General features: G+C 58.7%; 1 protein-coding gene across 1 annotated transcript in view; it reads left to right on the top strand.

The window, feature by feature from the left end:
- The first annotated feature begins 318 nt into the window (after window positions 1-318).
- The window catches only part of TAF4 (TATA-box binding protein associated factor 4), a 62,678-nt gene continuing 45,880 nt past the window's right edge, over window positions 319-17,116 (top strand). The window contains 2 exon segments of the mRNA XM_032461486.1: window positions 319-612; window positions 615-1,599. Coding sequence (XP_032317377.1) covers window positions 319-612; window positions 615-1,599 — 1,279 coding nt within the window.

The following is a 17,116-nucleotide window of genomic DNA, read 5'->3' as shown; positions in this document are numbered from 1 at the left end:
TTGGACGCGTCTTTTAAGTGCGCGCCGCGGCCAATCGCGGGACTCCGGGCGGACGGGCGGGGGGGCACCGCGGCCAATGGCGACTCGCCGGGCGGCGGGCGGGGGCGGGCGCGCCGCCGCGCATGCGCACCTCACCGCCGCGCCCTCCCCCCCCGCCCGGCCGCCCGCGCCCCCCGCCCGGCCGCCGCCCCCGCCCCGCCCGGCGCGCGCCGCCCCCCGCCCGCCCCCGCGGCCGCCCGCCCGCCCGCCCGCCCGCGCGGAGCCTCCTCCCCGCCCAGCGCCGGCCGAGCGGCGGCGGCGGCGGGCCGAGGAGGAAAGATGGCGGCGGGCTCGGATCTGCTGGACGAGGTCTTCTTCAACAGCGAGGTGGACGAGAAAGTGGTGAGCGACCTGGTGGGCTCGCTCGAGTCGCAGCTGGCGGCCAGCGCGGCCCACCACCACCACCTCGCGCCCCGCGCGCCCGAGGCGCGGGCCGCGGCCGCCGGCGCGCTCGGGAACCATGTCGGAGCCGGAGCCGTGCCGGCCGAGGGCGCGCCCGCAGCGGCGCCGGAGCCGCCCCCCGCAGGTAGAGCGCGGCGCGGCCTGAGCGCGGGCGGCCGCCGGCCGGGCCCGCGTCCTCACCGCGCCGCCCGCTTGTCCCCGCAGGGTCCGCCGCGAAGCTGAGCGCGCTCGAGGCCGGCGCGGCCGGCGCGGCCGGGGCCGGGGCCGGGCCAGGCGCCGCGGCCGGGGCCTGCGCGCCGGGGGCCGCGGCCGCGCCCGCGCCCGATCCCGCAGCCAAGCCCGCCGCCCGCAACGGCCCGCCCGGCGGCCCCGGCGCCGCGCAAACTTTGAATGGGAGCGCCGCGCTGGGGAACTCGCTCCGCGCCGCCGCCGCACCTGCTGTCAGCCTGCTCCACAACGGGCCCGCGCCCGCGCCGCCGCCGCCCAAGCCAGCCGCCGCCACTGTCATCCAGACGCCGCCCTTCCTTGGCGCCCCCACCGCGCCCGCGCCCCGCGCCCCCTCGCCCCCCGCGCCCGCCGCGCCCCCAGCGCCCCCCGCACCCGCCGCTGCCGCCCCGCCGCCGCCGCCGCCCGCCGCCGCCAGCCTGGCCCGGCCGCCCGGCCCCCCGGGCGGACCCCCGGCGGCCGCGCAGAACGGGGGCAGCGCCGCGCCCGCCCCCGCACCCGCCCCCGCGCCCGCCCCGGCCCCCGCGCCCGCGCCCGCCCCGGCGCCCGCCGCCAACAGTCAGCCCGGGCCCGCCGCCGCGCCCGCGCAGGTGGCCAAGGCCGACTCGCCCAAGACCGCGCTGCAGCCGGCGCCCCCGCCGCCGCAGACCCTGGCGGCCAGCTGCCCGGCCGGCGCGGGGGCCGGCATGATCCTCGGGCCAACTATGCAAGGGGCGCTGCCAGCCGCCGCCACCGGTCTCCCGCCACCGGCCCCCGGCACCCCCACCGGGCTACCCAAAGGCTCGGCCAGCGCGGTGACCCAGAGCCTGCCCAGGACGCCCTCGGCCACCACCGGTGGGATCCGGGCCACGCTGACGCCCACGGTCCTAGCCCCACGCCTGCCGCAGCCTCCGCAGAACCCGACCAACATCCAGAACTTCCAGCTGCCCCCAGGTGAGTGGCCGCGCTGCTGGGCGGGTGTGTGCTGCCGGGAGTCCAGGAAGTTGTAGGGCTGGCAGGACGCTGAGGTCATGGGTCTTGCACGGGCCTGCCGCGAGCGGAGGTGCACCTCTGCCCAGGCGCGAGACGGTTCCCGGTGCGTGAGAGAGCGCGCGAGTGAGCGTGCCTGAGTGTGTGTGTGGTGTGGCTGTGGGGTCTCTTACACACCGCGCAGAGTTTGGCCTCAGCTCACCTCTGTGCAGCGCAGAGCTTGTCCTCCAGGGCTCACAGTTCAGCGAGTGGGTCCTCCCCTCCCCTCCTGGCCCTGCGAACCCCTGCCCTGTCCCCCCACAGCGGACAGCAGTGGCAGCTGGCTCTCCGGGGACAACTTACTGGGTTATACAGTCTGGGTCCCTGGCCTTCCAACTCTTGGCACTTCCCTTTCTTGGTTTCTAGGATCAGGCGCCTGGCCTGTATCGCTCTGCTGAACTTTTCCTGCTCTTTTATTATTCTAAGCTGTGATTGGTGTCCCCTGATGGTGGGCTAGGGACCCCCCCCCCCTTTCTTGGGAGAGGTTAGCAGAGTGACGCCCCCTCCATGAGGCTGGGCAAGCCTGCATGGAAAGCTTTCGCCTCGCTGCCGACACCGGGATGGCAGAGATCCCAGGTGAGCCTGGAGGAGTCCCGGGGCACACACCCTTCCTGGCGGAGCCCTGCCTCTCGGCTGCTCTGCAGTCGTGTTTCAGCACTTCCCGTGGCCACGGTGTCGCTCCACACCGTGTGCTCACTTAGAGGACGCCCAGTTACCCTGACCAGAACTGCTGAAGTCAGTGGCGGGCACGCACTCTCCCATCAGTGGGTCTCTGGGAGGTACGGTCGGTGGGGGAGGACCGGGAGCCTCCTGGAGCCCCGTCCATCTCCTGTCTCCTGCCGTCTCAGCAGCTCTTTCGGGTTCTTCAGGTTCGCCAGCGGAAGGTCTCTCGCAGCGTTGGGTGTCACGCTGCTTTGTTTTGGGATTCCTAGGCAGAGAGAAACTCGAGCACAGGAGGCTCCCTGTTTTCCCTTGCATCCCCTCCACCTCGCCTGCGTGGACTCTGCTGGGCTCCTCCCCTGCTGTGTAGTAACATGTGCCCGTGTGGCCGCCCGGCAGCGGCGGTAGGGTAGTGGAAACAGCACCTCCTGTGTCTTGTCCCCTCGTGCTTTCTGAAAAGAGCCATTGGTCACCTTGGAAGGATTTCAGCGTCTTAAAAGGGAAGGTTTCCCTGTCAAAGTAAAGTGAGGTTCGGAGCGGTGGTGAAGCTTGGTAGGGATCTGCTTTTACACGGGCACCAGGAGGGACGGTGACAGCCAAGAACCGAGCCAAGTGTTTTCGGGGTGGTCGTGGCGGCTGCCCTCCCCCTCCGAGGAGGTGATGTGAGATAAGTACCTGAGAGGTGCAGGGTGCCCCTCACAACACATCGTGTTTGTTTTTGAGTTTTGTAAGGATGTTTTGTTGAAGGTTCTGTTTTGCTCATTATGCATATTTTGACCTTTTGGTGGAAAATACGGCTGATCTTTAATAACGTTTGAAAATGGGAATTCGTGGTTGTTGCACATGATGTAAAATGTCAAAATACTTCTATCTACTTATTCAAGTGCCCTCTCAGGACTCGGTTACTCACCGCTAGGACGGTTCCCCACACCACACTTTTGTTATTTAAAACTGGTATGAGCTTGTCATCGAGGCTGGCGGCCCTGCCTGGCTTGCAGGGGTGGTGGAGAGGCCCCCCTAGGTGCCAGTGTGGGGTCTGGGGTTTCTGGGATCCCCTCATTCTGAGCCTTTGCGGAGGCGATGCCCCTGCTACCTTACTTCTGGGGGGAGGAAGCCGTGGTTTAGAAAAGGCACCTCTGCGTCTTTGTCACTATTGACCCCGGACTCGCTTTCTTCTCCTGCTCTAACGTCAGGGTGAGGGATGTCTGCACGTGACAACTAAACGACTCCTTGAAAAAAATTGTCAAAGTGCTGACTTTTTGCATGAGTTCTCCCAAGTCTTTGCGTGAGTCTCTGCATTAGTCTCGTATACGTGAGAGCAGAGAACAGCTCATGTTGACACTCGGGTGACAAATGCTGAGAGCTGTGCTTTAAAGGGGCCAAATGCTTTCTAGAAAATAAAAGATTCACACCTATCTCTTCGTGCTCCCCTTCCCCCCACAGCTAATCTACCGATTAGGAGCTCTGATTAATTACATTACTTCATTTTAATAACAGCAGAAACAAAGAACTACTACCAGTGCCCCTGAAGTACCTTGTTTTAAATAGTACAGGTTTATTCTGTAGATCAGAATGACAGACTATGTGTTTCTTTTTTGAAGGGAGAAATAATTAGGTTTTATTCATTTATTTATTTTGTCTTTCAGAGGAGGTACTGGGGATTGAACTCAGGACCTCGTACATGCACTCTCCCACTTGGGCTATATCCTCCCCCCTTAAAATGACAGATTATGAATATTCTAATTACATCATGTAGTTGATCAATCAGAAATGGTTAAATTCTACTTGATGTCTTCTATTCATTGAAGTCTTTCATCACAAAAATGTATAAAGTGGAGGTGGAAATAACTTATAAAAATAACTATTGCTTGGTTAAGAAGGCACTCTTGTTACAGCTCTGATACGAATGTTTGGGAAGGGATTGGGGCGAGCAGGGCTTCAAAGCTCCACATAGGTGCCAAGTGAAGTAACAGACTGTTGGCAATTGGAGTGCATTTGTCCCTCCCAGCGCCCTCCCTTCCTGTAGGCCATAGGGGGCAGAGGTCTCAGAGCCCCCGAGGCCACTCAGGCCTCGCCTGTTTCACTCTCACAGCCCACCATGAGCTCACGTTGAGTTCCATTTCAGCAGACTGGATGTTCTTTGTCAGGAGTCTTGTAAAGAGGCATCTGCGTTATTGTCATTAATTTGCTTGTTGACGGCGCCAGGGCCTCAGTGTCACCCACCGTGAGGAATGGCGACGTGCACGTCTTCAGAGAGGTGTTGCCGCAGAGGCGGGGTCCCGGGGCCTCCGGAAAGCGCCGGTGAGCTGCGCACGGCTTAGAGCAGTCGTAACACCAGGGTAATATTATGATTATAGTTGAAAGAAGCGAAAAGTGATATGACATCAAAATTAGCACACACGTACGTGGTTTTAAGAGATCTTTTCAGATAGGTGTTACAGTTGAGAGGCTCATTTCTAAAGGCTATCTTTTGGCAGATTTGCATTCTCAGTAGTGTACGTCTGTCTCTTGTTCTGCCTTCACAGAGAATTTGCTCTCCTGTGGCTCTGAGGTTTGGCCGAAGTGTAGGCTCTCATTCCAGGATAGGACGTCTTTCCTCATCGTCGGCCTGGATACCTTGGCTTCGGGAACGTTTGCTGGGGGACTCAGAGTGGATACTCTCGAGGCTGATGTTCTGGGAAGACGGGTCTAGGGCAGTGATTCCCACCCTTGGTGAATTGAAGTATTGGTTGGCGGAGAAAGAGAAGGAGAGCCTGGGGCAGCTGACGGTGCTGCTTGGACGGGCTGAGGTCCAGGAGGCCTGACCCCGGGCGGCGGGGAGAAGCACAGAGAGCCCGGCCCAAGTCACGGGCACTGGGAAGTCTGGTGGCCAACTTGACATCAAGTGCTTTGGCACAAGGGACGTTCCTAGGAGTCTGCATTTTGTTACTTGAGGACACTCTGAGTTTTGACCTGGGACAGAAAATGTGATTCCTTGGGAGCTCAGTTTCCCCAGGTGGAAGGTGGGGTGGACCACTTGCTGAGGCTATGAAGATGCACTGGGATGCACAGTGCACACCACTGTTGCTGTCTCGGTTCCATTACATTTCTCACTGGCTTTCAAGCATTAGGTTGCTGTGGAAGTAACCAAGTCTAAAGGACAGTTTTATTCCCCTCAAAACCATACCCTTATTGGATGTGTTTTTGGTGACGGGGGAGCCTGGTGTTGGGGCTTGCCTTGGTTCTGTAAGTGAGAATTGCTGAGTTTGTCACAGATCTGGGGAACATGTACTGGCAGACACGGGAGACAAGGGGCACCGCTGTCTGCAGAGAGAGTGCACCTGGGCATGGGGTTGCCAAAGGCCTTCACTGAGTTTTCCTCTTGACATACTCGGATGACAGTGGCATTTGAAAAGAAAAGGAAAAGGACTTTTTGGGAGCTGTACACAGCCAGCGCCGGGCAGTGCTGTGGAGCGGAGCACGTCGGCTTGGGGGGAGGCCCTTGAGGGGTGAGCATCGGTCACTCTTTCTTGCTCTCGGTCCCAGCTTCACTCCTGGCTTCCTCTTGTCTTTAGGTGGACATAGCTGTCTGGGTGACAGGGATTGGGGTGGTGTCTCGGGCATGTGTGGGTGTGTTTTGGAGCTGACGATCCTCACATTTTAGCAGTAGCCGGGAGGGTCCCTTGGACCCTCCTGGGGAGTCTGTCCTCACCACTTACCGTGCGCAGGGACAGCGGAGGCCCTGCCATTGGGCAGTGTTACTGGAGTTTGGAAGGACCACTTTCCAAGTCCTGTTCCACGCAGGGTGGGTCCTTATTTGTTAGGGCTCCGCAGGGACGCAGTTAGGATGGCGTGTCTTGGCCCCTGGGCTGTCCTGCCCTCTGGCCGTGGAGGCGGAGGCCCGGGCTCTCAGTCCCGCTGTCAGGGTTGCCCCTTGAACACCTGCCCGGAGCGTCCGGCGGGTCGGCGTTGGGCCCGCAGGAGTGGTGTGTGACCTGAACAGGAGTGACCCAGTTCAGACCCTGCCCTAGTTGGGAGCAACTCAGTGGCACGGAGCAGCAGGGTGCATGTGCCTGTTACCTTGAGATCATAATAAAAAGAGGGAGTTCCTGCTGTGCTGCCAGAGTCGTGTCAGTGTGTAAACGTAAGCGTTTCTCATCTTACGTGGTGCGTTTGAAAAGCCTTTTTATAAATCACTAGTCATATATGAGTTGATCAAAACGTAATTAAAACTGTTTTTTAAAATTTTGAAGCAGAGATTTGAGAGGACTCTGGAGAAGCTTGCCTGAGATTTGGGGTAACTTGCACAGTCCTCAGAAGCACCTTCACTTTCCACCCTGTTGGTAATGAGCAGGGGTGTCCGATGTCCTTCATTGTCCTGGAAACAGGCACTTTTCAGGGCTCTCACCTCTAGAACGTGGCTTAGGCTGGAGGTCGACAGCCTTTTGTTTAATCGAGCCTTTGACAGCACAGGACAGGTGAATTAAGAAAATGACAGAGGGGGAGCTGTTGGCAGCAGGACCCTTCGTCCTGGGCGCCGGGCACCCGCCGGTGCCCGCCGCGTGCTGCTGGGCCTGGTGGCTGGCGTCCTGGCATGGCGGGCGCGGCCTCGCTGGCTCCCGCGCTTCCTGCCTAGAGTAGCTGCTCCCCCCACCCCGTGAAGGAGGTCGGGCGCTGGAAAGTTATGTGGGAAACTAGAAGCTTCATATTTCTAGCGGAGGGCTGTGAACGCCTTGAATGGAAATTTTGATTTTTATGGATCCTTGTACAGCTACACTGAATTAAACCTTCAGAAAACAAGGGAATATAAAAACTGTCCCCAATTTGAAAAGTGTGCGGATGTTGCCCCCGCTGCCCTGGCTTCCTCCTTGGCTGCCCGGGGCGCCCCGGCGGCTCTGCGGGCCTGTGAAGCCCAGCTGGCCTCCGGTTCTCTGTCCGCAGGCGGGCATCTCGGTGGGATCTCTCTGCCTCGCCCCTCCACGTGGCCCGGGGGGGAAGGGCATGCATGCTGGTCTTGAGCCCCAAACTGGGAAGGCGGGAGGCGTGTGACCAGGTGAAGGGGAGGGGTGTGGGATCTCTGTGCTGGCCCTGGGGACTTGCGTCCTACAGGGCTAAGAATGTATTTCTGAATGTATTTCTGAATGTATTCCAGCTCCAGAGGTTGGGGAAGTCCTAACACAACAGTTTTTTATGACAGTATCGAATTGAGTGTCAGATTTTAGAACTTAGGGGCAAGTGGTGAGAAGGTTCTGTAGCTCCGAGGTGACTTGTTTCGGGGGGTCAGCGGTCTGAGGCGCAGATGGCTGTCTCAGCACCGCCGGTGGGAGGGAGAGGAGGCAGCTCTGCAGCTCTTACACCTGCTGCTGAAGTGCGCAAACGAGGGCGCGGGGGAGGTGTTTGAAGGAGCTCTTAACTTTTAACGTCTTTCACAGAGGAGCTGCGGCTCCGTGAGGTTTGTGCAGATGGATGCGGGTGTTGGGGAGCGTAGCACCTAACACAGACCCTCCTCGTGCCTGTGTGATCTTGTAAAAATACTGCAAAGTGGTAGCATCTTAAGTATCACGACAGCTATTTGAAGGGTACAAAGGGAAACCGTTCTAGATAGATTTTTTAAAATTAGCTGTAAGTGTTATAGAAATTATTAGTCTCTTGAAGCTGACTTTTTCCCACCTGTTTTTTTTCTTGATTATAAAATTAGTTTTATTCATTTTAGGGAGTTTGGAAAGAAAAGAAACTGTGAGGAGGAAAGTACAGTCACTTGTCACCTCTCCTCGCCGGACGGTGACGTTTCGGCAGTCATCTCAGCCTGTGTTGGTGCAGCCGTACTTCTGACTTTCACAAAATCAGGGTCGGGGTCGCACGTGTGTGACCGCCCTCGTCCTGCCCCTCAGCGGTCTGTGAAGGTCCCCTCGTCCGCCTGGGTCTCCAGCCATGGAACCCTGTGACAGGCCGCTGACCCTGTAATGTCCGCGGGTGTGTTGTGAATGACCCCTGGGTGGCTGTCTCTGTGCACTGTGTGTGTGTCTGCTGGGCTGAGCATGGAAACATGGCCAAATACAACTTTTGAGAAATTGATACCGTTCTAAATCCTTCTTTTAGAAATTGCTTCTGGTTTTATGTTGCATTTCATCGAATAAGTGAGGTTAAGCCCCTTGGTCTATGGAGAAGCCGATGGAGGCGGTGGCCTGAGGGCACTGGCGCGTGCCGGGCGTGCCCGGAGCCCGTGAGCCAGGCTGCTGTGGGTGCCGGGCCGGCCTGGGGTCCCCGGGGGGACAGGGCCGCTGCTGTTGCGGTGCATGGTGGTACTGGGCAGCCGCAGTGCGTTCCTTTGGCCTCCGTGTGGTGAGGGGGGAGGCACCACACGGAGACCCCGTGGCTGAAAAAGGCACAGCTGGGTGGACAGGCCTTCCGGGCAGGCGACCTGAGGCCTGGACGGCGATAGGGGAGCCAGTGCCCCGCCGCCTGGGACCTGGGCTCAGGGGGGAGGAAGGGCCAGGGGCTGCAGGCCAGTCAGAGAGAAGGTCCTGGGTGGGGGTGGGGGGTGATGGCCTGGGGGGACGGTGGGGCCGGCCGCGAATCCAGGTGTGCTGTGGTTTGAGTTTATTCCAGGTGCGTTGGGAAGGTGTTGGCGTGTTTTAGGCAGGACGGTGGTGGAATCTGAGCTGAGTTTCGAGAGCACCTTGTGTCTGGACTGTGGATGCAGAGGTGAGGTGGTCGGGGCAGGCGTCCAGGCGAGGGCAGGGCGCCGGAGGAGAGGTGAGGAGCTGCTCACAGGACTTACTGATAGATTTGAGGTGAGGCGTGAGGACTGAGGCTGGGGCCGTGGTGACACTGAAGTGGGCGGAGCGCCCCCTGGTGGGTGGAGGGTGAGGACAGACGTGCTCGTTTGGACACGTTAGGTTTGCGATGCCGTTTTCGGGAGGAAATATCAGAGGTAGTTGGATAAAGGGAGGAACCTGGGGGAGAGGTCAGATGAGGTCAGAACTTGGGCATCACGGCATTTAGTGGAATTAATTCAGTCATGGGGGATGAGGCCCCGAGGGGTGTCTCACTGGGGACCCAGAGAGCGAGGGCTGTCTCCCGGGGCACGGGTTGGGGAGAGGTGCCTACCAAAGAGGGCTGGAAGGAGAGGCCGGGGACAAAGGGAGTGGGGAGTGGGCAGCCCGCCGCTGGAGTGGAGTGGGGGAGGGCAGAGGGTCAGGGGTCTGGTGGCCCTGCATGCCGCCAGGCCTTTGGGGAGGGAAGACGCTGGTCAGTTGTTGTTTTCAGCGTTTTGTGCTGTAGGGTGTTTGTTACTGAGTTAGCAGTAGCCCCGGCCTCTTGGCCTTTTCTTTTATGACAGCGACTTAGAATGAACATCGTTACCGTCGATGGTACTTGAGTTGACAGACTAGGTGGTTTTGCAGTCCTGCCATCCTGCCATGTGCTGCTGATGGACAGATCTGCAGGTTTCTGGAACTGAACGGTCCCGTGACGATGGCCTCCCTTGAAAAAGATACCGAGACCTGTTGGGGTGAGTGGCTTCCTAGGACTCGGTGGCCACTTGCCGAGGGGCTGGGCCCAGAGAGAGGCCAGCGGGCGGGAGCTCCAGAGCCCCTTCCCTCCTCCCTGGGCACCTCTCACAGCTGCGCAGACTGGGGCAGCTGATGCACAGGGACAGGTTTCTTAAAGAGAAAGTCTACAGGATGAAGTGTTTAGAGCACGTGGAGGAGAGGCTGTTGCCAGGCGTGGATGTGAGCGTGCCCAGCACCTGTTCTGGAGACCCAGTGTCAGAGGGTGTGGACAGTGCCCCCGGTGCCAGGCTTCTTGGGTTAGCAGGAGCTGTGCTCTGTGGTCCCAGCTTTGGAAGACCTGGCATGGCTCCGAGGGCTTTGCTCTGCACAGGCTGAGGCCATCCTGCCAGCTAGACGGGGGAGGGCTCGAGAGGCACCCCTGGCCTGGAGGTGCAGTTCCCTTTTCTCACAGCTGAAGAGGCTGATGGCTCCTTCAGCCTGTGCCTGGGGTCTGTCTTGGTGGACAAGCAGTGTCCTTACTTGTGGCCTCGCAGGCCAGGGTGGTTTGTGAGTGTGGTACTTACTGATCAGCATTAATTGAGCACCAAGTTCGAGTCGGACCTTGTTCTGCGGTAACACAGTCCTGTCCTCAAGGAATGACCTTCTCCCGGGGCTGCGTTGGTGGACGGCGCAGGGCAGCCTGCAGGGGTGGAGGTGGGTAGGTGGAAGGTCACTTCTGAAATGTGGCATCATCAGTCACTCCCGCCCCGGTGTAATTTCTCAGAATAGGCACTCTGTCTGTTATATTCAGTTCTGGACACTCCAGAGTTTTCCCTGCTGCTCTGGGCTGATTAGATGGCAAGCCGGGTTTGGTGCCACTTGGCTGTATGTTTAGCAGTTAGGGAGCTCCGTCACGGATGCCCCAGGGCGACATGGGAAAGGCAGCCTGTGGCCTGGAACGGCCCTGAATGTGCGCTCATTAGTAACTGTGCGAGTCCAGACAGGGCTCCTGACCCTCGGGGCCTCGGCAGCCTGGCCGGGCGCCCTCAGGGCTGACCCCTGCTCTCCTTGCATGTTGAGAAGTTGAGAGACCACTGACCTGGTGCCATGTAGGGTCTTGATCCTGAAAGTGTGGGGGCTTCACAGGCCAGACACACCGCCACGTGGGTCTCCAAGGCTGAGTGTGGGGGTGGTGGTGGCTTGGCGACCTTGGGGGCCACTGGCCGAGTCTCCTGGTGTGGGTGGGGCTGCCAACGTGCCAGAGGCCTGCCACCCTAGAGAAAACCGAGGTGTCCCTGCCTATCCTGAGTGGGGTGAGACAGGCCAGGTGTCACCTCCACGGAGGCGCTCTCACGAGGGATGCTGAGTGCAGGGCAGAGCTGGGCGGAGTAGCTGGGCTCCGATCTCGGTGTCCGCGCCGCTGGCCGGGCCGCTGCCCGGCCTGAGTGCACTTCACAGGCTGCGCAGGGTCCCTGCTCGGATCTGTGGACACCTGTGTTGTGCTCGCTCACGTGTGGGAAGGCATCCAGAGGAGGGCCTCCAGCTCCCTGGAGGTGGGGGGTTGGGCGCAGGTCTGTACCTGGGGGTGGGGTGTTTGCCTTTATGTGTCATGTTTTACTTTTCTTAGGGACCTGGAGCCATTATAATAGTGACTCTTAGCTATCACTGGTTTTGGGTGATGGATTCCTAGAGCAGTTTTTCTTGTTATTGTGTTCATTTGAAAACTTCCTGACAAACTCCTGGATGAAGTGATGAGTGGGTGGGCAGTGCAGGGTCGTGGGCAGTGCAGGTGGGTCCACACATGGGAGGTTGGTCTTGGTCATTCAGGTGCCTCTCTGCTCGGGGCGGCCCCACCTAAGGACCTCCCTCTGTGGGCTCCTCACTGCTTTAGGATGAAGCCGCACCCCAGCAGTGGCCTGACCGCGGGGCTCACAGTCTCGCCCCCCACTCCCGCACACGCCTGCTTGCTTCCTCATCGGTCAGCACCCCACTCCTCCCTTGGCCGAGAATGTGACGCTCTGGGTGCTTCTACACCTCGTTCCGGCGCCAGCTGCAGTGTTTCTCCTGGACTCGGGCCCTTGTGGCCCCCAAGGCAGAGCAGGGCCTTCCTCAGACCCATGTGTCTCTCAACGAGGCCTGTGTCCGTGGCTCTGGCGGGCAGGCGGCTCTGAGCCCACTCAGGTGGGGCTTTCTGCGGGTCACCTGTGGCCTCCACTGTGGTCTTGCCAGCGAGCAGAGCACCTGTGGGCAGGGAGCTTGGCTTGTGCCACGCTCCTTTTTGACCCCAGTGTCAGCTCAGTGCTCGCGTGGCGGGGGTGCCTGCGGCTGAGTCGGGGAGCCCTGGAGGTGTGTGTGGGCTGCCTACCGGGCGGACAGGCTGAGAAGAGCTGTTGGTTGAGATGGAGAGTAGTGGAGGACAGGCAAGTGAGTTCAGATCTCAGATCACAGAGTTGAGTTGGTGATGGCCAGTTGGTGATGGCCCGCGTGGCCCTCTTTGTTTATGCGGTCATTTAACAGTTTAGCGAGCACCTGCGAGCACCCGCGAGCACCCCCGCGCAAGGGCCCACCTCCCACGTGACCGTGTGGACCCTGCCTGTGGTACGTGCGCCTTCGTGTCCCCTTTCCTACCTGCCCGGGGCCCCGTCCTAAGTGCTGCTGAACGTGTGTGTTTGCTTTTGCTGTGATTTGTAGAGAGCCGTGCTGTGGGCCATCTTCTGGGACCGTGGTCCCTTGAGTGTCACGTTGCAGGGTTCTTTTCCTGTAGGATGGGTGAATTTTGTCACGTGGAGACCCCACAGCTTCTTCAGCCCCTTGAACCTTTCCTGGGTCTCCTGCAGGGGAGCAGGGGTCACAGTCCTGGCATGGGAGGAAGCATTGCCACTGCCCAGCCACGTGTGAGAGATTCTGTGAGCAGGCCAGTTATGTGCTTGCTTCTAGGCTTGGATTTGGGTATCCTCCACATGTCCAGGTGAGGCTCGGGAGAACTGAGATGTGTCTGAAATTCGGAAGTGGGTCCAGGGCTGGGGATCTAGCTGGGGGTGGCCCTAGAAGACTGACGGTACTTGAAGCAACGGGGATGGTGTGCTCACCTGCTTTGGGGGAGGGGCAGTGTAGCCAGGGAGAATAGATGGCCTGGAGACCTGTTCTGGGACCTTCTGACACCTAAGAGGTGGAACAGAGGTGGGCCCAGCAAAGGAGGCTGAGAGGAGAGCCGGGGAGGCAAGGGCCCACAGGGAGGCCCGGAGGTGAGCTCACAGAGGAGCACACAGGTGGGTGCACGGGGGCACCAGGTCACGGGGTCAGGACTGTGTCTAGAAGGTGAGTGTGTTCACTTATCGGGGTGGTGAGGACGGAGCTGCCCTGGGGTTGGCCCCTGGAGGCTGGTGGCTGGAACAGGCCCATCCTGGGGGAAGGTGAGGGCGAGCCCATGGGGCGCCAGAACAGAGCTTTGGGGACTTGAGTCGGGGGAGTACAGGGACATGGGAACGAGTCTCAGGAGTCTCAGCCTCTTTGGTTGTTTCTGGACTTGTCTCTTAAAGATTGGAGATTTCAGAGCAGAGCTCTCCAACGGTAATACAGTGTGAACCACATACATGACTTGAAGTTTCTAGTAGCAGTTAAAAAGTATGAAAAACTTACGAAAGCACAAAAAGATGGAATTAACTTTAATATATGTGGCTCGGCCCACTACATCCACGTCAGTGCGTCACCCACATCCCAGCCACCCTGAGCCCAGCTGCCAGGTGCTCTGCCCGCCAGCTCAGCACAGCTCACACAGGTGCTCAGAGGCCACCTGAGGCTCGCAGTGGCTCCTGGATGTGTGGTTGTGGACGAGTCCAAGGTTGTGTCAGGGCTGGGAGTGAGGAAGTAGTGGCCAGTGCAGCCAGGAGGCTGCGGGAAGGAGGCTGTGTCCCAGGCCCTGTGGGATGCTGGGTGTCTGGTCAAGCCCCTCGGAGGACGTGCCAGGGGAGGCTGTGGAGGTCAGTGGGCGAGAGGGCAGGAGCTGGGCGGAGGGACACCGAGCCAGAGGGAGGTGGTGTCACCAGGCGAGGGCAGTGTGGCCTCCCTGGAGGCGGCCTCTTGGATGAGGGAGGGAAGGAGCTGAAGTGGCCTGCCCCTTCCAGTGGGGGGGGCGGAGGAGCTCGCCCAGGTAGGGGCCTCAGGTGTGTCCAGGCACAGCCAGGGGGAAGGTGTGTTGGAGGCAGTTGGGTGGGTCTGGGCTGGACGGCAGGGAGGGGCTTGAGACAGAGGTGGTGGGCATTCATGCCTCCTTCCCTGGGAGGAGCAGGGAGGGGGGCTGTCCTCGGCTTTGTAGGGGTGTGTGCGCTGTGGCCTGCCTGCAGCAGAGCCCTGTGTCACCACGAGAAATCAGCTTACTGGGAGCAGAGCAGAAGTAAGCGAGTTCTCTTGGAAGAGGGGCGCCCTGGCGGGAGAGCGGGCGGCCATGCCAAGGGGATTGAGGGTCCACAGAAGGCCATGTGATCGCTCAGCAGGGGCTTTTTTGAGAGTGAAGGGGGGACACAGCTGATAACGGAGCTTGGACAGGAGATGTAAACGATTGTTTTGGGCGGCTTGGCCCCAGGGGCCTGGAGTGTGCAGCCAGCAGCTGGAAGGGGCCCCTGCCAGCCCTGGGGACCCTCCGGGCCACCTCACCCCATGCGGATGTCCTGCTCGAGCCGTTGGCGAGAACCCCCCGAGGTTCTGCCCAGGTGTCCGAGCTGTGCTGCGAAAGCCAACCTTGTGCTTCAGCCCGGCCAGAGGTCCTGTCCCTGGGGTCTCCTGAATCGCTGTCGAGCCGGGCCGCGGGGCGCTCCAGTTCTCTGGTCGAGGACCGCGTGTGCCGCTGCTCCTGCGGGACGCCCTCCCTCTCAGGGCCTTCCTGCCCGTGCTCGCTCTGAAACGCCCTTCGGCGGGGCGGGAGCGTTTTCTTGTGTGTGGGTGGCTTTTCACGCCTTCTCCTGGTCCTGGCTGCCCTCTTGAGTTGCTTTGTGAGGAAGGAGCCCTCTGGTCCTCAGCGTCCAGGACAGCGCTTGCCACGTAGCAGATGTGCAGTCCCTGTCTGGTTGGAGCCTTTCCGAAGGTCTGGCGGTCCTGGCTCATCTGAGCACAGTATGAACTGGGGTGCCCTGGTGGTGCCTTGGTCCCCTTACCTCGGGTGGTCAGTGGGACCTCTTGATGCCAGGCTCTTCCAGCCATTAGTTCTACCTAGAGCTGGGACACATGGCTGCCGGTGCTCCCCAGATGGTCCCCAGTTCCTGTGTCACCCCCCACCCCCGACTGTCTGCAGCAGACATATCCCTTCCCCAACCCCCTTGGGGTGCTGGGCAGACCCTCTTCCTGCTCTTCCTCCTGGAGTCTGCTTTTCCTCCTTCATGCCTCGGTTGGAATCTTGTGTCCCCCTAGTCTCTCCTGTTTTGGGGGGCCGCTTGAGTTCCTTTGCTCTTGGTTTAGTGGTCTTGGTGGGGGAGGTGCCTGTTGTACCAGCCACCCAGAGGCTGCCTCTTAAGCAGGGTTTAGGGGCACCTCCCTGACTCCAAGTCTAGCAAAAGCAGATATCATGGTTTTGTTTTTTTTAAAAGACTTAATTTTTTAAAAGCAGTTTTAGTTTCACAACAAATTATGAGGAAAGTGTAGATTCCCTTGTACCCCCTGCCCCCCCCCCACAGCCTCCCGCGTCATCAACGTCCGCCACCAGGGCGGTGCACTTGCTACAGCTCGTGAGCCTGTGCTGACGCGGCGGCATCGCCTGAAGTCCATGGTCTGCGCTGCTGCTCACTCTGGGTGTCGTCCATTGTGTGGGTTTGGACGAACGTACAATGGTGTGTCCACCACGAGAGTATCAGACAGTAGTTTCACTGCCTTAAAGTCCTCTGTGCTCCATCTGCTCATTCTTCCTCCTGACCCGTTAACCACTCATCTTTTCACTGCCTGCGTCGCTTTGCCTTTTCCAGAAGGTCACGTGTTGGAACCATACAGCATTGCAGCCTTTCTGATTGGTTTCCTTCACTGAGTGGTATGCACTTACTGCTCCATTGTGTCTTTTCATGGCTTGATAGTTCATTTCTTTCTGTCAGTGAGTGACATTCCACTGTCTGCATGCGTTACTATTTTAGTTACCCAGTCGCCCACTGAAGGGCATCTTGGTTGCTTCCAGGGTTCGGCAGTTGTGAATGCAGCTGCTACAAACATCTGGTTGCAGGGTTTTGTGTGGGCATTTCAACTCCTTCGGGTAAACACCAAGGAGCAGAGTTGCTGCATCATATGCTGAAGAGTATGGTTAGTTTTATAAGAAACCGCCAAACTGTCTTCCAGAGCGACTGGACCATTCTGCGCTCCCACAGCAATGAGCAGGAGTTCCTGTTGCTCCACATCCTCGCCAGCGTTTGGTGCTGTCCGTGTTCTGGGTTCTGGCTGTTCTAAGAGCTATGCAGTGGTAGCTCGTCGTCTCAATGTGTATGTCTCTGATGACACGTGACGGGGAGCGTCTCTCCGTGTGCTTAGTTGCCGCGTGTACATCTTTGGTGAAGTTAGCTCTTTGGCCCATTTCTGATCGGTTGTTTTCTTACTGAGTTTTAAGAGTTCTTCATGTATTTTGCGTAACAGTCTTTATCAGATGTATCTCTTGCAAATACTTTCTTTCAGTCTGTGGCTTGTCTTCTCATTCTCTTGATACTGTCTTACGTAGAGCAGGTGGTTTTAACTTTAATGACGTTTAGCCAACTTTCTTTTTTTTGAATTGCCTTTTGTGTTGTAGCTAAAAAGTCATTACCATCCCCAAGGTCACCTAGATTCTCTCCTGTGTGATCTTCTAGGAGTGTTAGCATTCTGACATTTTACGTTTGGGTATATGAGCCATCTGAGTGAGTTTTTGTGGCGGTTTGAGGCCTGTGTCTAGATTCGCCTTCTGCATGTGGGTGGACGTCTGGTGGTCCCAGCACCGTGTGCTGAAGAGGCTGTCCGCTCTGTTGTGCTGCCTTTGTTGCTTTGTCGGAGTTCAGGTGACTGCGCTGATGTGGGTCTGTTTCTGGGCTCTGCTCTGTTCCGTTGATCTGCGTGTCTGTTTTTTTCACCAATACACTCTCTTCATTCCATAGCTTTTTAGTAAGGCTTGAAGTCGGGTAATCAGTCCTCCAACTTTGTTCTCCTTCAGTGTGTGCTGACTATTCTGGGTCTTTTGCCTCCTCTCCATGTAAACTTTAGAATAGGTTTGTCGATGTTAATGAAGTCACTTGCTGGAATTTTGATTGGGGATGTGTCGTTGGATCTGTAGATTGAGTTGGGAGGAGCTGACGCCTCGCCAGCATTGAGTC

The sequence above is a fragment of the Camelus ferus genome, chromosome 19 (assembly GCF_009834535.1).
Source record: "Camelus ferus isolate YT-003-E chromosome 19, BCGSAC_Cfer_1.0, whole genome shotgun sequence".
Lineage (NCBI taxonomy): Eukaryota > Metazoa > Chordata > Mammalia > Artiodactyla > Camelidae > Camelus > Camelus ferus.
The sequence above is the reverse complement of the archived record's forward strand: the minus strand, read 5'-3'. Positions and strand labels throughout refer to the sequence as shown.